This window comes from Pithys albifrons, chromosome 4 (assembly GCF_047495875.1).
Source record: "Pithys albifrons albifrons isolate INPA30051 chromosome 4, PitAlb_v1, whole genome shotgun sequence".
Lineage (NCBI taxonomy): Eukaryota > Metazoa > Chordata > Aves > Passeriformes > Thamnophilidae > Pithys > Pithys albifrons.
The window spans coordinates 100,660,381-100,681,958 of record NC_092461.1 but is presented as its reverse complement, the minus strand read 5'-3'; the positions used below and the strand labels follow the sequence as shown (position 1 = coordinate 100,681,958).

General features: G+C 42.5%; 1 protein-coding gene across 1 annotated transcript in view; it reads left to right on the top strand.

The window, feature by feature from the left end:
• The first annotated feature begins 8,551 nt into the window (after positions 1–8,551).
• The window catches only part of FBXL7 (F-box and leucine rich repeat protein 7), a 184,225-nt gene continuing 171,198 nt past the window's right edge, over positions 8,552–21,578 (top strand). The window contains exon 1 of the mRNA XM_071553156.1: positions 8,552–9,145. Coding sequence (XP_071409257.1) covers positions 9,109–9,145 — 37 coding nt within the window. The 5' untranslated portion in view covers positions 8,552–9,108. The remainder of the gene's footprint in view (positions 9,146–21,578) is intronic.

Sequence of the window (21,578 nt, the reverse complement as noted above, 5' to 3'; positions counted from 1 at the left end):
ATGATGTCTCAGAAAGTTCTGAACCATAACAGAACTTTCCGAGAGAAATTTGATGAAACTCCTTTCCATGTGGCTAAATTTTGCTACCTCTCCTTATGAAAAGAAGAAAGAATTGGGAGAGAGCCTATTAGGGCTGAAAAATGCAATAGCCACTGCCTGTGAATTTTCTTAGCATATTTTGCATTAACATCATTCTGAGACAGTGTCAGAGACTGAAACGGTTAATGATTTATGCATTCTAGGAGACTTTTGCAGGCTTTTGACTTTTGCATTATACCCCTGATGGGCAATTGGGGCCCATCCCTCCCTCCAGTGCTGAAGGTGTCAAGCCCTGAAGAGGCAGGAAGAGCCGAGTTTACCCTGCCCTCCACATGAAGGGAAAAATATCGGGGGTTCATGGCCTGGCTGGTGACACTACTCCATGGAAACAACTTCCCGCCTCGGGGGAGGTGCAAAAGCATGCTGAGGGTATATATACTGACTGGTGACTTTGGGGGTTTGGGTTCTGTTCTTGGCCCCCACCGCCTGCGAATCGAGACCATTGCCTTCAGGATTGCTAAGTTGCATCGCTGCATCCAGTGGGCAGTGACTATGTAAGTGTTTTTCATTCTCATCTTTTCTTTTTCCTTACTCTCCCTTACTCTTATCCTGTCTTTCTCTCCCCTATGCATTTTCTCCAACCCCACAAAAGTTATTTCTATGTCACATTGTTATATGACCTGTTGATACACAATTGTTAAAATAAACCTTACCTGTATGTGTTTTCAAACCCCGATTATTCAGTGTTGTTTCACTCCAATCCACCCCAAGGGAATCATTGATAACCTAGGCTACCCCCCTCCCCTTTTTCTGGGGCAGGTCGTAACAGGCACAAGAATAGAAAATTGGTTCAGGGAGTACTGACGAAGACTGAATATAGAAGGAAGTTAGTGGAGATTAGTTCTGAGGACAAAAATTCTGTGGAAATGTGAGAGTTTCCTAGTTTCCAGCTTGGAAGATAAGACAGTAGAGGCAGGAAGCAGGGAAGGAAGACGAGAAGGGTGAAAAAGAGCTTTGTCGTGTGATGTATCTGTCACACATGGGTCATGAAAAGTGGAGACTACCACTAGCCAGATGGAAAGAACGGGTGTGAAATGAGGCATTGGTGTGCTTGTGGTGCGACACTGTTTGTATGGGTAGTGGTCAAATCAGAAGAAACATTCTTATAGAGATGTTATGGTTTATGGTTAGAAGAATCTCAGTCTAATGCAACATCCTTTGCCCAGCACCCTGTGATCCTACACCACCTGCTGCTTCTTGAGAGAACATAAATATCACTAAAATAAAAAATAAAAAGGTTTATATTTCTCCAGTGTTAATTCCTGCAGGCTGTTTCTAGACTGAGATTCCCAGAGTTTGTCCACATCCCTGTTTGGAGAGTGTGCACAGTGTTAATGTCTGCTATGCACAGCCCAGGCACAACCCTCACCCTGCCCTGTTTCTCACCCACGAGGGTCCTGAGATGGAGGCCACAGCTTCTTTCTGAGACAAAGTGTAGACACAACTATAGCTCTTGGAAAGTCTTACGTTGCTATCAGTACTTCTTTCAGTCCAACTCACGGCAGTCTGTTGAGCAGAGTTTAGGCTTCCAGCCCTGAAAATCATTGTTATAGATGTCAACGAGATGAGGCAATGTATCTTCTCAAATTCATTCTTTTCTCTGTTCTTGGAGAATGCACCAGCCAACACTGTGTTTTAAATCCAATGAAAATCCTCTATGTTAAAATTGCAAGGTCAGACATAAGCCGTGAAATGCCAGAATTAATTTTGCCTCTATAGTCCTACTATATCTCATTGTGCCTATGCATTAAAATGCCACAATTTACATAATTGCAAACTGCTTCTGGGAATGAAGTGGTTTTGCAGCATTGGCTATAGGCCTCAGCCTTGTCTGCTGTGGAAGGTATGTTGTGGACAAGGCAGGGGAATTCAGGATGGTGGCTCTGGAGTTTCACACAGTCTTCATTCCTATGTTTTCTAACACTTGAGATTTAAGAGCCTGACTTTTCAAATTCATTATTTTTTCAACACATTTTACATGTAGTGCAAAAGATGTTTTAACACAGTCTGAATTTTATTTATTGCTTTTATTGTTGGAAGAAGGGAAAATCAGGTTTGAGTGAGGATTTTCTCCTGTAAAACTGGAAAAAACTGTCTTAAAATCTCAGGTCGGTTAAACACGTTTTAAAATTTGAATTAGTTGAACTTCTGAAAGAAGATTAAAGTAGAAGTGGATCTTTATTTGATTGAACTGCCTGTACTTCATCTGTTCTGTGATCCATCAGACAAACCATCATAAGATAAACTCGCTGAAGTCCAAAATGTCCTGGAATTTGAACACCACCTTGATTTAATGAATTTTACCCAGACCTATTGAAGTCATTGTGGGACCAGAGCCTTTGCTTGGCTGGAGGAGCCTGACCTCATGCAAGTGGATGCTATGAGAGTTCTCAGCCAGCAGAACAGGCTCTGCTAAAAGCTCCCCCTTAAAACACAATCTGAACTATCCTTAGATCCTGCAGCTTTTTAGCCATGTAAAACAAATCACTCATAATTATACTAAAACTACTAATGATAAAGTGGCACATCCTCTCAGGTCACAGAGAGGCAATGAGGCCATAACTTTTATCTATAATGATGAAGATAATCCAGACTTTTTCTTGCTTTAGGAGGTTCATAGGAGTAATGGATCATTTTGTACTTAATGAAACAATATGTTTTTGATAATTGCTTTAAGTTGACAGAAACATATTAATCAAATTTCTTTTGGGTTGTTTTTCACTTTACAATGCCCAAAAGCAATCAACACAGATATTATCATGAAGCATTCACAAAATATATGCAGCCCCATGAACATGGTGATGCAAAAGTAAACTTAATTAGAAAAATATTGCTTGGCTTCTGCTGTCGTTAAAAGGATACTGATTTTTTAAATCATTTTATTTAAATTCAAATTGTGAAATTAAATGCTTGAAATGTATCAAGTAGAAAAAATCAAAGTTTCCTACACAAAATAGGAAACTGGACTTAGTATTGTTGCTGGAATTTTAAGGCCTGGGATACAAATGGCTTTTAAATTGAACTTCAACATAAGGCTACTTGGAAGTAGCTGGAGTTTTGGGGGTTTGTTTATTTATTTTTTTTTCCCAAAGAGGAAAGCTTAGACTAAAACTGAATAAAAAACCCCACCAAAACAACTGTGACAAAAATTTCAGAGCCAAAATATTCAGCCTTGTAATGGCTGTGCTGATGCTTTATAGAAATAGTTCTGCTGCTTTCAAATTTTTTAATTTTCTTTATCCAGAACCCTTTGTTTGGCTACTTCTTCCAAAATCACTGTGGTTTTGTTCACGGAATAGTAAAATGGTGCATCATGAGACATGTAATGCAACACAGAGGGAGGTCCATAAAGAATAGGGATGTAATACAAACATTCCCAGTAATGAATGTAGCAACACATCCAAATAGGAACATTTTGGCCTGTAGCTTTCTTATTCTTCCTCAAACGTAATAATTTCTAAGTTCCTCTTTCTGAGACAGGATACAAGTCTGAGAAAAACGCATTGATGTCTCCTCATGAAGAAGGAAAATATAGGAAAGCACGTCTCATATGTAACAATAAATCTTTCTATCTTGCAAAACCAGCCCTTGATAGTACTCACTCTCCTGCCCTTTTCAGTGGGGTCGTACTGCTTCTGTTAAGAGGCAAAAACCCCAAAAGTTATTCTTGTCCTTCCAGAAGGCGCTTCATCTTTGGATCATTGAAAAGATGGCAGAACTGATGTGCTTTCAGATTCCTTGAACCATTTTGAAGGTCAGAGTATCTTAAGGTTATTGCAAACTGTTTCACAAAGGAATTACACAACGTGGTTCAGGCAGCTTAACTCAGTCACAACCAAGAGACTACTACCCGGCCTGTGTATTTATACATAAATATACTTTGTAGTTCAAGCTGATTAGACTCAATGTATAAGGTATGGTGTAACTGGAAGTTAAGGAGAAAAAAAGAAAAAAACTACAACATACCTTTGCCAAGAATAAGTGAAACATCTCTGAAATTATTAAATGAAATATCTTAAGTCTCATCTGCAGACACAATAATGGTACTTAGACCCAAACCATGTGGCTGGGCATAATACTCCTCCCAGGCTACCCCAGTGAATCCCACAATGAACCAAGTGTTGGTAAATACTGAATGGCTGTAATTTGACTCAGTTCTAGTCGGAACTTGTAGGCCCTCTTTGAACTAGCATTTCCCAACTTCTCTGCTCATGTTGATGCTTTTGGGCTTATGAATCTCCAAGACTGACTGTCCTAAAAGCCTTGCACAAAAGAGTTACCCATTGTCAGCAGTATCATCTGTAACAAATATATTTCTGCTGAGAGTTTTATGTCTTTGTACCAAAATGAGTTTGGTACTTTACTGTTTGTCCCTGTGTGCTCCATCTCATTCTCCTTTAAAAAGAGTGTAACAGGATGTGCAGCAGAAATGTTTAGTCCTTCATCAGAAAGCTGTATTTAGACTTTCTAAAACAAGACACCTTCTTTCCCCTTCAGGCTTTTTTTCTGGATGTTTTTATTTGTTTGTTTGTGTGTTTTGGTTTGGTTGTTTTGTTTGGTGAGGTTGGTTGGTTGGTTGGTTGTTTCTGCTTTTTTGTAGGTTTTCTTTCCCTTTCCTTTTTGTTCTGGTCATAGTGGAGTATTTCTGGAATTTCTGTCATAAACTTGATGGAGTGGTAACTTCTTTGTCTAATGTCTTCATTCTTTACAGGGCTCCCTTTACAGCTGAACTTCTGGTCTCACAAAGCACCAGTGCATTTTTGATAAGCAAAATTACCCTTGGCAAAGGGAGTAATTTTAGATGTGGTGCATTGCATGTTGAATTTGGAGGGAAAGTTCTGTATTCCCTCTCAGGAAGACTTTTTTTCTGAACCATGTAAAACTATTTACATACAGCTATGCATTTGGGTCTATGTGAGATGATGTTTCCAACAGGTTTGAGAATGTCTCTCATATATGCAATAATGCTTGCTGCAAAAAATGCACAGCTTTCTAAAAGTTAGAAGCTGCCTTCCAGGCCCTATGACCCACACAGGAAAACTTTTGGGTGCTTGACTGCCATGGGATACAGAGCACACAGCGTGACGTGAGGAGCAGAGAGGTTGCCTCAGGAGTCATTTGCAGTGTGTACTCCCATCACTGTATTTCAGGCTGAAATTAAGCGCGTCTGGGCTGCACATGGAGCAGGGACACATGTTGTTCTGAGGCTGCATGTGCTCTCCCACATCTGGGGAGCAGCATTGCCCCACAGTACTGGCCAAGGGGAAGATGGTATGGCCTGGGTGTGCCAGCCACAGCTGCCCATTGCTGAGTTGCGTGTGAGGGCCTGAGTGACAAAGATAGGCTGCAGTGCTGTTGAAAGCCCTACTTTTTCCTTTAATATCCTACTCTCCCTAGGTAAGTCCCTAGCAAGTGTTTGGGGTGTGTTTTTCAAACCCAACAAACCACACAGTGGGAAAAAAGTACTTGGATGTCTGTCTTTGTTGGCAGTCTGTGGGCCCATATGTGAGGAAAATAATAACCATGCACCATAACACTTTACTGTCTCACAGAAGGCAGATTGTTCCCCCCCATCCCACCCCTGCCCAAGCAGATAACTCTCAATGAGAAAGCAGAGAATGTTAAAAGCACACAGCCTGTCAAAGCCTGCTTACCTTGGCACATTACTAAGTTTGTTTAATGTCAGTGGTCAGAAATTAAAACTTGATTACAGAAAACTCTATTTTTAGACTAAACAATATTTAGTTTCAAAAGACATTAGGCTGGTCTTCAGATGAGTCTGACCCCAGAAGATGCTATTTGCTTAGAACTTCACCAATTTTTGAGAATTGAAGGGTGTGTAGTATAGTATTGTAGTATTCTGTATTGAATCAGGACCAAAATGTTTTTATAAGGAGAAAGTTAGCAATCAGTATGTGATGGGATTAGAGCCTAATAAACATTGCCTGATTACTTGTCAGTCATTTGTGCTGCTGGTACACATTTCAGCCTCAGGTAATTAGCCCGCCTCTTACTGAAAATGCACTTTTTTTTTTCTTTAAATTAACCTACTGTTCCCAAAACTTCATCTTTTAGACACCTTCTCTATAGTGCTCTCAGTGTTGATACTTTTGTCTCTGTAGTTCCATATAACATTTGTGTATGTTGACAGAGATGTAATTTGCTCAGAAATATCTGTGCATCCAGGAAGCTGTATGAGGAGCAGCTGAGGTCACCTGGTCTGTTCCGTCTGAAGGAGACTGAGGGGAGACCTCACTGCAATCTACAACTTTCTTGTGAGGAGAAGAGGAGGAGCAGACACTGATCTCTGCTCTGTGCTGACCAGTGACAGAACCCGATGGAATGGTCTGAAGTTGTGTCAGGGGAGGTTTAGGCTGGATCTTTGAAAGAGATTCTTCATCCAAAGGGTGTTTGGATACTGGAACAGGCTCCCCAGAGAAGTGGTCACAGCACCAAGCCTGGCAGAGTTCAAGAAGTGTTTGTATGATTCTCTCAGGCACCTCATGTGACTCATGGGATGGTCGTGTGCAGGGCCAGGAGTTGGACTCAATGATCCTTGTGGGTTCCTTCCAACTCAGCATATTCTGTGATTCTATAATTTTGTGTATGTTGTGATATGTTTAGGAAGAGAGGCTTTTTCACACACAAGATCACGGTGAAGTGCAGGGAAAACTGCTCAACTCATGGTTTAAATCAAATCAGGATTAAAGCAGCTTTGTCTTTTTCACAAGGATATATAATGACCTGGCAATCAATAAACTCTATGACGAGGATAAGTATCAGCATAAAACATAAACCACTATAATAGATACTTGCAAAATGTCAATAAAGAGCTATAAACTTCTAAAGATCCTTTTATGACTAATCCTAAATAGTCTTAGTCTCACACATGTAGGGCTGTGGGCATGCTGCTCCCCAGACTGTGTGGGCTACAATCACATATCCCTTTTGTCGAAGCATGTGTCCCCTGTCTCCACACACCTCCTGAAGGTACCTGTGTAACCCACATTTCAGGTGAAGTTACGTGTACCTGTGCTGTTCCCTGTGGTAATGTATGTGTGCAACCACCCATGCGCACCTGGGATGTGGCTTCCTGATTGATGCACTCTGACCTGGCAACAGAGACAGAGCCAGAACCATCTGGCCAAGACAGAGGGGAGGCCCCACGGTCCAACCTGGCTGAACTGTTGTTCTGTGCCTATTCCAGAGTCTCTCTCCACCCATCTCAAACTTTCATCCTTCTTTTTCCCTTCTTTTCAACCTGACTCTTTTCCAAAAGAACTTTGGTTACCCCGATTACCACTTAATCTGACTAAGTTGTGTGGAGCAATCTTAATTGTTATGTTTTCTTAGCCTGTTGAGGACAACCATCCTCTTAGGACTGGCAGTTTCAGTATTAACCTGTCCACTCATGGAGTTTACCCTCACCCCTGTTTGGTGGCACCTCTTGATATCCAAACCCTTTTGCCAGGCAGAAGTGGTGTGGACTCCCTTGCCTCCCAGTTCTGTAGTTTGCATGGGTTGCTCTCAGGAAAGGAACTTACTTCATCAATGGAGTCCATTGATAACACTCCACCATTTCAGATACGTGAAGTCCTGTTAGACACTTGTAACAGCAGGTGAGTCCCTCTCAGAGTTTGTAATAACAGCCCTAATATTTGAGCTGAATGGGCATATATGCTTCTGATTTCCTGAAAATCTCAGTGGTCTTGGGAGTTTTGGAGTCTGTCTTTTGGAGTAAAAGAAGAAGAATCTGTTTTTTAAGAAAGCTAAATTAAATCGAAACATCTTTCCCCGAAGTGCCAGCCCTAGAGGATACCTGGAGAACTATTTTTGGGGATGCTAAGCAGTTGGTTATTTTTTCTTCTATGTGGCGGCAAATGCCAAGAGTGATTCACTGGAGCTGAGTGCCTGCGGGAATACTATTTGCAAGGCGAAAACAGCTCCCACTCTGGAGCAGCCGGAGGGAACGAGAAGTAAATGATCCGCCTATGCGACCTCCTTCTACACATGATGACTTTGTGACAGCGCCCGTGAGTCGCACAGGTGAGAGATGCCCAGCGCTGACGGCCGGACTCGTCCGTCGGAAGGACAGCCGGGCAGTGCCGCCCCGGGTGGGTCTCTGGGAGCCGCGCCTGCCCCCGGCAGCCCGGGGAGAGCCCGCAGACTCCGCCTGGGGGCGAGCCCCGGAGAGCCGGAGGGCAGCGGGGCTGGCGCAGAGCCCTGCAAGAAGTGCAGGGAAGCCAGGCGGGGGGCGGCCCCCGAGGCGCTCTGTTGGGACCCCAGGGAAGGCAGGGGGAGAGTGGTCGGGGGAGCTCCCGTGCCGGGTGCTGTGTCTTTAAAGGCCGGGGCCGCGCTGGGCTCCATCCTCCCTCCCTGCAGCTGCATCCCCTCCCTCCCCCCGGCCCGGCGGCGCGGGGCGCCGGGAGGAGGCGCCTGCCGCTAACAAAAGTCTGCGGCGGAGCCTCCCCTTTCTCTCTCCCCGGGCAACAAGTGGCTAGCGGCGGCCTCCCGGTGGAGGCGGCAGCAGCGGCAGGGCTGCGAGGAGGAGCAGGACAGGAGGAGGAAGGCGGGAGCGGCGCTGAAGCATCGTTGGAGCCTCAGCGCCGGCCGCGGGGCGGTGGAGCAGCGCCTGGAGGCCCGTCCCGCCCGTTCTGCTTGTGGATTATAACTGGAGCTGCCTCCCTTGCCCTGACACCGCAGCTGGAAACCGGGGCGGGCAGGGCGCCCCAATACAACGCATTTTTGATTCTTTCCTTTTTTTTAGTGTTTTTTTCTTTTTTTTTCTTTTTGTTTTTGTTAAGGGTGGGGAAGGGAGGGTGTCGGCCCCCTGAGAAGAAACGGAGGAAGTTACAAGGCTGCTTTGAACATGTCGCCGTGAAATCTCTCGGGGGTTCTACCCCAGCGCTGCCCCCGGCTCCACTCCACCGCCCGCGGCCGCTCGGCGTCCCGCGGCAGCAATGCTGAGCGGCGGCGTGGGAAAGCGGCGACGAGCATGAAGGCGGCAGGATGGGCGCGAACAATGGCAAGCAGTACGGCAGCGAGGGTGAGTTGGGGGGGCGGGAAGAGGGGTGCTGGAATAGCAGCGGGAGTCGTCCTGGTCGGGCAGGAGGGTGACTGGGCGAGGGGCGCCGCGGGAGGACCCCCCCTCTCTAGCCGGGACGATCCATGACACGATCCATGGGCTCCCACTGCGTTACGACCCTTAAAAGCACCCTTGGTTTTGTTTTTGTTTTGCTTTTCATAGATAAGAGGTAAGTGCTGCCTCCCTTCATACTGGTGGGGCAGCGTTGCAGCTTGAGATGCGAAGGCAGCCCCGGGGTTATGGCAGCGTTAACTTCGCTAAAAACTTGTAGAGCGCTCTTTGTAATCCTATTCTACTCGTCTTTATATCCCAGGATCCTTATATTATGCAGTATGGTATATGACTGCTTCCTGTCTGAACAGAAAGAAAAAAATTAACCCCGGCAAGGCTTGGGGGGAGAGTTAATGTTCTCCAGCTGTTATCCATAGATTGTACTCCTGTAATTTCGTTTCAGTGAAACTTTAGTGGGTTTGGTTTTAGATATACGGGACCTGATTCGTTCTTGTGAAAACGTATTAGTCTCGCTGGAGTTGCATCAGGGATGAATTTCAGCTGCTTTGCTGCTAGTGTGAAGGACTACTGGAACAGTCAGCTGGTGTCAGGCAAACCAATGGCAAGCAGAGAAAGTCTGTCTCCCTGCCAGCTAGTGTTAAGCTCTCTTTAATTTTTAGCAGCATTGTATATGTGTTGCCCACCATATATTTAGGCAACTTTATAGGATATTTGGCTTCTCCTCGAAGTATTGGGCAATCATATAGGATCTCACACTCCACCCCCCCCCACCCCCCCCCCCTTTTTTTTTGTTGTTGTTATTGAGAGTTTGTAGATGGAGCTAAGGAGATGGTCCTGAGGTCTTCTTCATTCTTTGGGAGTTCAGATGCCAATGGCCAAAGAATACACCTCTCACATCCAAAATATGCATGAGGATTGTGAAAAGGAAAGGGGGAAACCACCACTTGTAGAGCAGATTCCACAGTTCCTTTCATTTATTGCCAAATGAGATCTGCTTTTTGAAGAGTTGAAGAAGTCAGAAGCTTTAGGCTAGAGATATTCTTGCTGTTGTGGGGTTTCATTCCTTTGATACCATCACTAGAATAACTTCTGCATAGATGACATGACCCTAGAAGTTGCAATCACAGCCTCTTTGGATTCCAGCTGAAAGGAGAAATCTTACTTTTTCCCCAGAGCTGAAAGGGTTCTGGTCACTTGCAAAAAATCACGTTACTGAGGGGTGTTTACCTCAGCAATAAGAAGGTGTGGATGCATCTCTGAACTTCCTTGTGAATTCAGAGGACTGCTCACTTCAATAAATGTACAACTTTTGGGGAAGAATGTGATTGACACAGTCCTTTGCAGCCCTTGGTGAAGGGAAGGAGAGCTTAACTGTTCCCAAAATACCTGACAGGGACTGTGGGGAAAAGGAGGGTTGGTGTAAGTAAGGTGTTCTTAATTAATTCACCTCTCTCCTTCCTTCAGAGTGGAGATTGGATCCTGGGATTGCAGACTACATGTCATGTTGCAAATTAATCTTTGTAGTATGGACCATTACCTGTGTTGAAAAGTAGGTAGAAGAGTGGTTTAAAAAATAAAATAAATTTTAAAAAAGTCCCAAACCCTATGACCAAAACTTTGATCTTGCAGTTTAGGTAACTTGTCCAAGGCATCATTAATGTGCTCATAGGTCTGTGTTTCTTGGCAACTCCTATGCATTATCAATTACTGAGAAACCTTGAGAAGCTCTGGTTTGATACTTTCTTTCTGGGTGATGCAGAGGAGTACAAATCTAAAACTGAAAAAGAGAGGCATTTTTTCATAACCTACTCAGGCTTTTGATGCCTTTGACAGTTGAACTTCTCAACTGCTGTAAAAACTTGGTCTTTAATAGGAGGTGATTGTGATCCAGGGCGGACGGGTAGCACTCTGAGGGATCGCCCAGTTGCTGTGTGCTTTAAAAGCAACCTGAATATCTGTGTGGAAGTTCATGGAGTGGCATCTGTGGCACGTAGCTGTCAGCACAGTGGGCTTTGTAGGCTGATGCTGTACTATGGTGTGCCATTTTAGGGATGGAGAAAAGTAGCTGAGCTTCTGGAATGCTGTTTTCTCATTTGCTGCCTGCTGATATCTTAGGTGAGATTTCAGGAAGACAACTGCAAATGCTTTTTAAAATGTCTGTTGTTTTTCACGCAGCGTTCCCATCCACTGTGGAACTACAGAACATCAGAATTTGCCCAAATTGCTTCTTGTCTCAAAGCTGATGAGATACATTAGGGCAAGGATAACACCTGTTCAAGATGCAACTTCCAAAACAGGAGATAAACTGTATTATTAGGAAATTGTGTGTTACATGAATTGCTACATTGTTACACTTATCAGCAGTAACCAGTTCTTTTTAAAATTCACCTAAATGCTGTGTATGTAATAATCTCAGGCAGCTAAGTGTTTTTGATTAGTCACATAAACTACACTGTACTGCCTTTATTTACTTTTTTGGTTCTCCAACGTTTTATTGAGTAGACAGGAGAGCTGGATGTTTGAGGAGTCTAAATTATGTTGTTTACAGAATCTGGTGAGTAATTTCCAGCACCTTTGAATGTATTTGTTTTTTATTTATTTAATTTTCTAAGACAGGCTAAAACTTGCTCTGAATGAAGCTTAAACATGAATAATTGCTTATCTGAAATCACATCGTGCAGATGGCATATCAACACAGCACTAATTTAAAAAAAAGGAAATGCCAGATTTTGTTTACAGGAGTTTACTTCTTTTTAAAAATAAAATACCAAATACAAGTTTACTTTCTCAGTTTTCATTTTGACTTCTAAAATACGTTCTCTAAGGCAGATTATTTATGGAAATCTTTTTACCTAAAAACATATGGAGCTTGAGGTTTCAGGCTTGTTGTTGCATGCAGTAGATTCAGACTGAAGTGTTAAGGCTTAAAATTAGTCTTTGTGAATGTGTTCCAGCAGTTATGTTTCAATAGTGCTACTGATGCTAATAGACCACTGGACCAAAAAATCCATTTTATCTTAGGGCAGTATTGGTAAGGCCTTTGCCTGTGCAGTGGAAATCTATCTTCAGTTGCCTTTGGAAGAATGCTTATGGCTGTCCTTCACTGTCTTGCCATGGGGATAAATCATTCACCTTTCTGTCACTGATTTAGTTCTTTCTTTGATTTTTAAATAAGAGAAGGCCTTATGTCTGACAGTGGAAGGAGCAGCCTTCTGTTGTAGAGGCTATCAAAAGTCAGGTATTTTGTTTAAGGACCTCTCTTAAAATGTACTGCTGTTGTTGCTGACCAAACAAGACACTATTTATCATCACATATAGGGGGCTGAATTGAAGTGTGTCATCCTTAACTATTGCCAAGTTCATCAGACACCTTGGCAGTTGCTCTTTGTACCTTGGTGGGTGCTCTTTCTGTAATGCTTCTGCCCAGGATGACCTTGTGTGCTGGGCATGAGGTTAGGTGGGCGCTGACTGTGGTGCCAGCTGGTGGCATGGGGACCAGCTGACATCTGCCCACTTTCTTTGGAAAAGTGCTGGATTATGCACTTGGATGGAGCAATCTCAGATGAACACACTGACTGGGGAATGAGATGCTGGCAAGCAGTGCCACAGAAAGGGACCTGGAGGTCTTGATTGACAGCAAGTTGGATCTGAGTCAGCAGTGCCCTGTCAGCCAGGAGGGCCAACCATGTCCTGGGGGCATCAGGCACAGCATCACCAGCCCGGCAAGGGAGGGGATTGTCCTGCTCTGCTCTGCACTGGGGCGGCCTCACCTGGAATGTTGTGTGCAGTTTTGGGTGCCACACTGTAAGAAAGATATTAAGCTGTTAGAGAGTGTCCAAAGGAGGGCAACAAAGATGGTGAAGAGTCTTGAGGGGAAGCCATATGAGGAGCTGCTGAAGGCATGTTATGGGTTCACCCAGGTGGGCCTAGATTTGGGCTCTGGAGTCTGGACTAGGCTGAAGCTGTCAGCTGACTTGAGCTGGGCTGAGCTGACAGCTGACCTCTTCTAGCCAGTAATTTTGTATTCCATACCACATTATGACATCATCTCCAGGGCAGTAGGAACCAGTGTGGGAGTGGTTAAGGCAGTCACTTCTCAGCCTCCTCTTGGGAGGACACACGATGCTGTCCCAGGGGGGATGGAGAGGACCAGGCCCACCACTGGCTCACAGGGTACCTCAGGAAAGTAAAATGTGTTGTTCTGGGTCTCTCCTTTCTGCTTGAGTTTGTCTCCCTGGGGAATAAGCTTCTTCTTAAGTAATGTGTAGTTAGGACAGTAGAATTTGTGTGTTCGTTAAGAAGTTGAGGTGGGGAACTTGTTGTTGCAGACTTGTGTGAGTGTATATTTGTACTCTCTTCTAATTGTCTCTTTCTTTCTGTGAAAAATATATGTAGATTTAGTATAAATGCCATTTGAAGTGTTTTTTTCTTTCCCCTCCCTTTCCCTGGTGTTAGGAGGGAGGCTTTTCTCTCTGTGCTTGGGGGGGTTGGCAGTTGCTGATCTCAAACCAAGACAAGGCACTTGGTATATTCAGCCTGGAGAAGAAGAGACTGAGGAGAGACCTCATTGCAGTTACAAGTTCCTGATAAGAGGAAGAAGAGGGGCAGACACTGATCTCTTCTCTGTGGTGACCAGTGAGTGACAGGACCTGAGGGATGGGTGTGAAGTTGTGTCAGGGGAGGTTTAGGTGGAATATTAGAAAGGGTTTCTTCCCCTGCAGAGTGGTTGAGCATTGAACAGGCTGCCCAGGGAAGTGGTCACAGCACCAGGCCTGACAGAGTTCAAGAAATGTTTGGATGATACTCTCAGGCATATGTTGTGACTCTTGGGGATGGTTGTGTGCAGGGCCATGAGTTCAACTTGATGATCCTTGTGGATCCTTTCCAGCACTGCTGTGAAAAGTTAACTGGATGCTACAACTCTTAGCACCTGAGGCAGTTTCTCATGCACAGGGGGAGGACTTTAAAACTGCAGGCTTCTGTACTGTAAGGAAATTGGCTTTGTGATATGGCTTGGAGGAACAACCTGTGTTCTTGTGTATGGAAGGAATCTGTGCCATTGAGGTGGAAATGTTGCTTTGCAAAATAACTATAACTTTTCAACACTTGTCTTCTCAAGTGACATCTTCATTAATTTGAGACTGGACAACCAGCCAAATTTGGGAGGACCTAAATAATGATACAAAATTTTGAGAATACCAATGTTCGGATCTTATAAAGGAATATCATTTTAAGCAGGCCAGTGTCCAGAATCCTCCAGTTGTGGATGAAACTTTCTTTTGGGATGTCCTGACCTTGTTCCTTCCAGAAGCTGGTCTGGAGATGACGGTGTGCAGCAGTTCCAGTTGATCTGAAATGTATCATGAAGGCTTGATATAGCACAGGACTCTGGTGCTGTGGAGAACAGGGTACAGCAAGGGAGAAATAGCTGAAAGGGTCCTTAGACGAGGAAAATGATATCCTTTACAAATCATAAACCTTGCTAACAAACTGTTGTTTTTTGCTTTTTTCCCCTTTTTGAATTTGAGTATTTAATTTGGTAAGATTTTAATGAAAACTTTAGGAATAACTTAAACTCAGTTCTTGTTTTGAAAATATTCATTCTGCAAACTTTTATTTGTTGTATTTTCTACTTACAAACCACTTGGAAGGAAAATTCCTGTGTAGATCCCAATGTCCTGCCAAGGTAAGCACCATGACAGAAACCTGCCTTTGTTATGGGATATAGTTGCTACAAAGCACAGGTAACATGGTTCACAAAGGTGGCTGTAATTATGGTGTGTGACATGGTGTACAGCAGCTAAAACTTTCTAGAGGTTGCCACCATGTTGCATTGTGGACAAATAGGTCACTCTGTGTTCATTTTGGAGTATGTTATTGTCTTAAATCCCTCCCTGTTGTGTATGTAAATCTTTTTAATCCAAAAGCTGCATTATTTAATTACAAAACTGTGACACCCCCCTGAGGTATCTTCCCTGTGTATTGCGTCTTCAGCAGCAAGGACAGTTTTTCATTCAGGTATTTTTTTTTCTACCCCGTGAGATTCCCAGAGTCAGGTGAAGGGTCTCATCAAAGTGAATGCTGAGCAACTCTTGGGCTATGCATTTTTTTCCCCACTATTTGATGTCTGGGTTGCTTTTACGCTAATTTACACTGTTACAATATTTACTATTTGACATGTTATATGTGAAGTTTAACACATGGCACTTACTGCTGTCTTGCTTTACTGTTCTGCTGTTTTCTCAAGTGAACTGTTGAGATAATGTATCTTGCTCATCTCATACTAGTCTTTCTGTTTGGTTTTGTTCTGGCTTGGCCAGTCTTCTTTGCACACCTCTCCAGTGTGTAATAGCTGCAACTGAACCACAACACCCTCTGTAGGACTGCTGTAAATAATGTGATGCTACTCAGTGGTGCTTTTTGTGTTGCTCTTGCTTATGGGATTGTGTTCTGCTTTTGGGTTTTGTCCAGAGTTGGTTCTTGCATTTTACCTGAGGCTGGATTTCACTCTCCTACATTCAGGGAGTTGAGACTTGTCTCTTAGCAGCAAGATTGGGACAGGAAATATGGCAGTATTCAAAATGTCAATCCTTCAAGCGGTATTTTGTTTGGTTGTTGGTTTGGGGTTTTTTTTAAATGAATTTGCACTCTGACAGCAGCCAACTGCTGTTAATCAAAAGTAATCTTCAGAAATGCTGCTTATTATATTCATCTTTTGTGTAACTGTCAGCTGAGCAATGTGAAATGATTGTGTGTGTGTTTACTCAGTTTGTCTCCAAAAAGTAAATTTACTCTAAGCTCAGTGCTTATGGTGCATGTTGTTGTCCAGATCACATGGCAGGGGCAGGAGGAGGGTCAGAACAGCACTTAACTGGCTGCTGTGCTGCTGTCAGTTTCTCATAATACAGAATATTCTTTTCTAAAAAATGAACTGCCTTTGTGTGTATTCAAGCATGTCTGTTTATACACACACACAAAGCTACACAAAACTTGTGGGGTTTAAGCTTTAAAAGGTTGCTAATGTTATTGATAGCTTTTTAGAAAATAACTTAGTGGGTGACATGCATGTTGTTTCATGAAATGTTTTTCTTTTGTAGAATGCTTCTGGGGGAAGGGATGGTCTCTTTATTTTATTAGTTTCTTAATAGATACAAGCTAACTAACGGTACTCTAGGGAGTTATGTTTGACTTGGGTGGTAGTTTTGCTTGGTGCAAGATTAACTGGATGCTCTTCTATACATTTAAAAAGACAAAAATCGTTAGCTGGTGCCAGTCAGAGACCTGAATAAACTTTGCTGGTGAGGCACGACATGGAAAGCTTCCAGCAGACCCGTCTCAGTAGGAATCCAGGACTTGCACATCGTGGTCCTTCTTTTATCTGCTCCCCACAGGCAGGAAATGAGGTTGCTTTGGGAAGTTTCCTAAACTGAAACAGGTTAGTTTTTAAACTTGAACGTCCTTCTACCAAACTGGACTTCAGTTTGGGTTTTATGAAGTTCATACTATATCATTGCTTGGGGATGTGGGAACCCACATGTATTCAGAACTGGGGGTGTGGTTTTAAGTCTGAACTGCTAACTCCAAAAGACTTGTCAGCAAACTTGGTTTTCTGACAGTTTTAGTCCTTTGGCCACTTCTGGATTCCTCACTTCTGTGAACAATTCCTAACTAGGAATTGGTTTGCTTCTTTGTGAGTCTTGTATGTTTTAGGCAAGTGATTGGCAGAAGGCAGTGGATGACATTTGAAGGCTGAAATGCACAAGTGGTTGGTTTATTTCTGCTCTTTGTTTTATAGTCAGCCATGCCTGTATTTTTTAATACAGGACATGTGCTTTGCTAAATTAGGGCAACTGTTTCATTAAGGAGTAGAAACCTTCAAAAGCTGAAAAACGGGCTGCCCATAAAATCTTGTTCCTTCTTGATAAGAAAAAGAAATATGCAACGTTTTCTATGTTTATAAATGTACAACTTGTGATTGGATAGACAAGCTGCAGGATTTTGTTACTCAAGGAGAATTTAGATTGAATACTAATAGTGCTGTAGCTGACCTTGAGGGGTAAGCTATCTAATCATACCCCTCACTTTATTTCCAAGTCTCCTTGTGTGCCTTCTAGCATAGGCAGTTTTATGCGAGACCTCCTTAGAGGAGTTGAAGCATAAAGGACCTGTTATCATCTTGATGTTTGGCTGTGTTTGAACAGGTATTTAAGGAAAAGCTTCCAACTCTGTACCAGTATCCAAACTCAGCAAAACTAGTTTCTTGGCAAAGTAGGTCTCTTCACCCTATATACTTTTGTGACCTCTACCTTAAACAAGTTCAACGGGGAAAAATTGTGTCTCGGGGTTTTTTTACCCTTTTTTACCCTCCTTGGAGTAAAAGTGAGCAACAGGAAGCTCTCTTTTGTGCCCATGTTTTGAATCAGGAAATTCCTGTCTGTAAAACATAAATTTGTCATATCAACATCTTAAATCATGTGACACTTTTCTTTCTCAGGGATTTGTGTACAAATGTGTGTAATAGTTGCAGGAATGCTATTCTGAAGTCTTCTCAAACAGCATACTAATTCAGGGGAAGGTGTTTTAATACCCTTTTTCAGTGAATATTTTAAAAATGGTCTTCCTCAACTTCCTTCTTTGTTTCTGTTAAAAAAACCCCAAACAACAACAACAAAACAAAAACAAACCAAAAATCCCCAAGCAAATGAAATTTGCAGATGGTATTACAAAAGGAGCAGCTATGAGTTCAAGTGTCTGTTTGTTTGTTTTATCAAATAGAAAAAAGAGATGCCAGAAACATTCTAGTATAATATCAATGATAATTAACTAGCAAGAACTTCTTTTAATCAAGTCACACAGCCTTGTTTGACAGTAAAAGGAGAATTTGGATCAAGCCTAGTTGTCACATTACAAGTGTAATCTTGTCAGTTCATGGGGAGCCCAGACTTTTATTGCTTGTATGACTACATGCATTGTGGAGAAGCAGGCCATCTATTTAAGGCTCTGACACTGTTTTGTTGCCAGATTGTACACAATCCCCTTTCTGTGTGACTGCATAGAGATACTTGGAGGGATTTTTTCCTTAAACTGTGTAATAATTGCATTTAATGTTTTGCTTAAGTCCTGCCCTTGAGAAATAGCGGGAACTTATGAACAGAAAGTGCACTGAGAGTTTCCTGTGGTGCTCATGGCTCTTAGAATGAAGTATGTTGTTGTCAGTGATGCAATCATTGTAGTACTTGATCTGGCTCACAACTGGAGGACAAGACAAAAGGCAACAGCTGGTCACCAACAGAAGTATTGAACAGATCTTTGTTTTTTCCTGTAATACCTAGTAAAACATTTCTGTTCTCCATTTGCCCTGTCTCTGACACTTTATAAGGAATTTGCTTATGATATCCATATGGAATCACAGAGTAGTTTGGGCTTTAAAGGGGACCTTTAAAAGGTCATCTAGTCCACCCCCCTATAATAAGCAGGGACATCTCCAACTAGTTCAGGTTGCTTGGGGCCCTGTCCAACCTGACCTTGAATGTTCCCAGGGATGGGGCATCTACCACCTCTCTGGGCAACTTGTTTCAGTGTTTCACCACCATCATTGTAAAAATTTTTTTCCTTATATTCAAGTCTAAATCTTTTAGTTTAAAACCAGTACCCCTTGTGCTATTGTAACATGCCCTACAAGAAAGTCAGTCCCCAAATTTCTTAGAAAGCCTCAAGTAAGACTGCAATAAGATCTTTCTGGACTCTTCTCTTGTCCATGCTGAATAACCCCAGCTCTCTCAGCCTGCCCTCCCAGGAGAGGTGCTTCAGCACCCTGATCATTTTTGTGGTCCTTCTCTGGATTCACCCCAACAGGGCCATATCTCTTCTGTGCTGTGTTCTCCAGAACTGGATGCAGTAATCCAAGTGTGGTCTTGCATAGCTTTTTTTAAACTGAGATGATGGAAACAATAAGCTATTGCTGAAATATGTGGTGAAAATTGTTGATATACAACTCATGCTTTTAGAATTTTTGTAACTTCAGGTTATACTTAAAGAGGTATTAAAAAAAGCCTCGGAACAGGAGGATTTCAATTGCAATTAGCCATGCTAAGGTGAAGCTAACAGTGTGCTCTTACATGTCAAGAAGATCTAATAGCTGACCTTCCTCGTTAAGATCATATGTGATTTTGTAGGCGACAAGCTTGAAGGTGCTCATCTGTTTTTAGCAGGGTTTGAGGACGTAGGTGCTCTTACTGCAGAGCCTCTTGTCTTGGAATTTTTCTTGTTTTGGAATACCAGATTGCCCGTGGAGATCCACACAGACAGTAAAACTGCATTACAACATCTTCCCATCAACTCCTGGCCACATCTCAATGTCTGTTATAGAGCCTGAAGTACACAAACTCTCATGTTGGAAGTGACATCTCTGGAGATCCCTAATCCAACCCACTACTCAAAATGAAGCCAACTAATGCAGGTTGCCCAGAACATTGTGCAGTCAGACTTCACAGTGCCTCTGAAGATGAAGATCTCACAATGTCCATGAGCAGACTGTCCCAGTTTCAGTCACCTGTAGATTTTAAAATAATAATAATAATAATAATAATAAAAAAGGTTTAGTGTGCTTGAATGGAAACACTTGCATTTCAGTTTGTGCCCATTCTCTCTTGTCTGTTCACTGGCTGTCACTGAGAAGTCTGTCTTCTTTACTCCACTCTCTCTCCTCTCTGGATTCCTGAGTTCTCTCTGCTCCAAAGAAAACTGTCATAGCTCTCTAAGTGTCTTCCTGCCTGGTGGGTTAGTCAATTTTCATTTTTGTCTCACTGTCCAGTTAGCTAGTCAGTCCTTCATTCATTTGTCTAGGAAGGTACTATGGAAAAAAAGAGCTTACAAGTCTTGCTGAAATCAGAATAAACCACATCTGCTGTACTCCCCTCCTCATCCACTGAGCCAATTGTTTCATTAGGGATGTCTGTCGGGTTAGTCAAGCATGGCTTCAACTTATAAATCCACACTAATTACTTCTGATCCCCTTCTTGGCTTGGAAATGTTTTCCAAGAAGCTCTGTCACTTTTCCTGGATTGAGGTGAGACTGACGTGACTGTGGCTCCCTAGATTGTCCTCAAAGCCCTTCTAAAGGTAGTGACACATTTTGCTTTTGTCTGGTTGTCAGGAACCTCTCCTGATTACCATGATCTTGCTGAGATAATTGGGTGACCTCGCCATGGCATTGGCCAGATCACACAGCCCTTAGAAGTGCATGCCATTGGTCTCATGGATTTGTGTCTGCCCAGTTTGTTTAAACGTTCCCCAACTTCATCTTCCTGTACTACTTATGGTTACTTAAATTTAGAAAAAGTACTACCAGGCTTTCAGAAGCAATAGAGTTCAGCTGTAGCAAATTCTGGCAAGTGTTAAGGCTGTATTACAGTAGTTGAGTATGTCTAAACAGTGCTCTGTAAACTTGTGTCTACAGCTGGTTTGGAGTTTTTCGGCTGTAATTGATTTTTACCTTATATTATTAATGCTAAAAGTCTTCATTTCCACTGTATAAAGAAACTCTCTCATTCTCAATGACTACACTTTCTCTTGGCAGAGAACAGATAAAATAGAAGAATCCTCCTAAGAGTTGTGGTGGTAGAACCTGGCTCTGGGGTTTTCGTTGCTGTTTCTGGCAGCAGGAATGGTCTGCACTTTTATGAAAAGCTTCTTCAGTGGGGTTTTTCTTACTTCAGATGGAACAGCCAGCTCAGAATCACACTTTTTTGCTCTCCTAGAAAATGAAGATTGTTGCTTTAGTTAACATAGGTTGTATTAATCTTAATAAGAAATAATTTCTGCCATTTTCAAGTTGATGTAGCCATGACGGGTAAAAATACTTGACAGGAATCCTTATTCTGCTGGTGTAAAGATTTGCTTCTTTCCACATACTCAAGAACTGGATAAAAAGGATTTAAAATCCCCTTTTAAATTATGGTACAAGGGATAGGTTGACATACAAATTTAGAAGAAAAGGCTTACTTTTCATAAAGGAAATAATGAAATGTGATTGCTTTTGGAAGAAAATTTAAGAAAATCACTAATAGATGACATGGTTAATTTTTAATCCTCTAAAAAGATAGTAAATCCTTTTCAGCTTAGAATCTTCTATTTGAAAATAAAGTTAGGTACAACACAGTGGGTTTTGGGTATTTCTGTGTATTATGCTACTTGGCAGTTGAATTGACATTTTAGTTTTAGTACCAAAAAGCTATCTTTTGGTTAATTCACCTATTAATGTTATCTATTCCTTAGACATGTGCTCTCTGTGGGACAGGGGGTAGCTTTCTAGAAAGGTAAAACGTTAAGTGTCCTGACAAACGATTAGGTCTGTGAAAGATTTTGGGCTCAGAACTATATT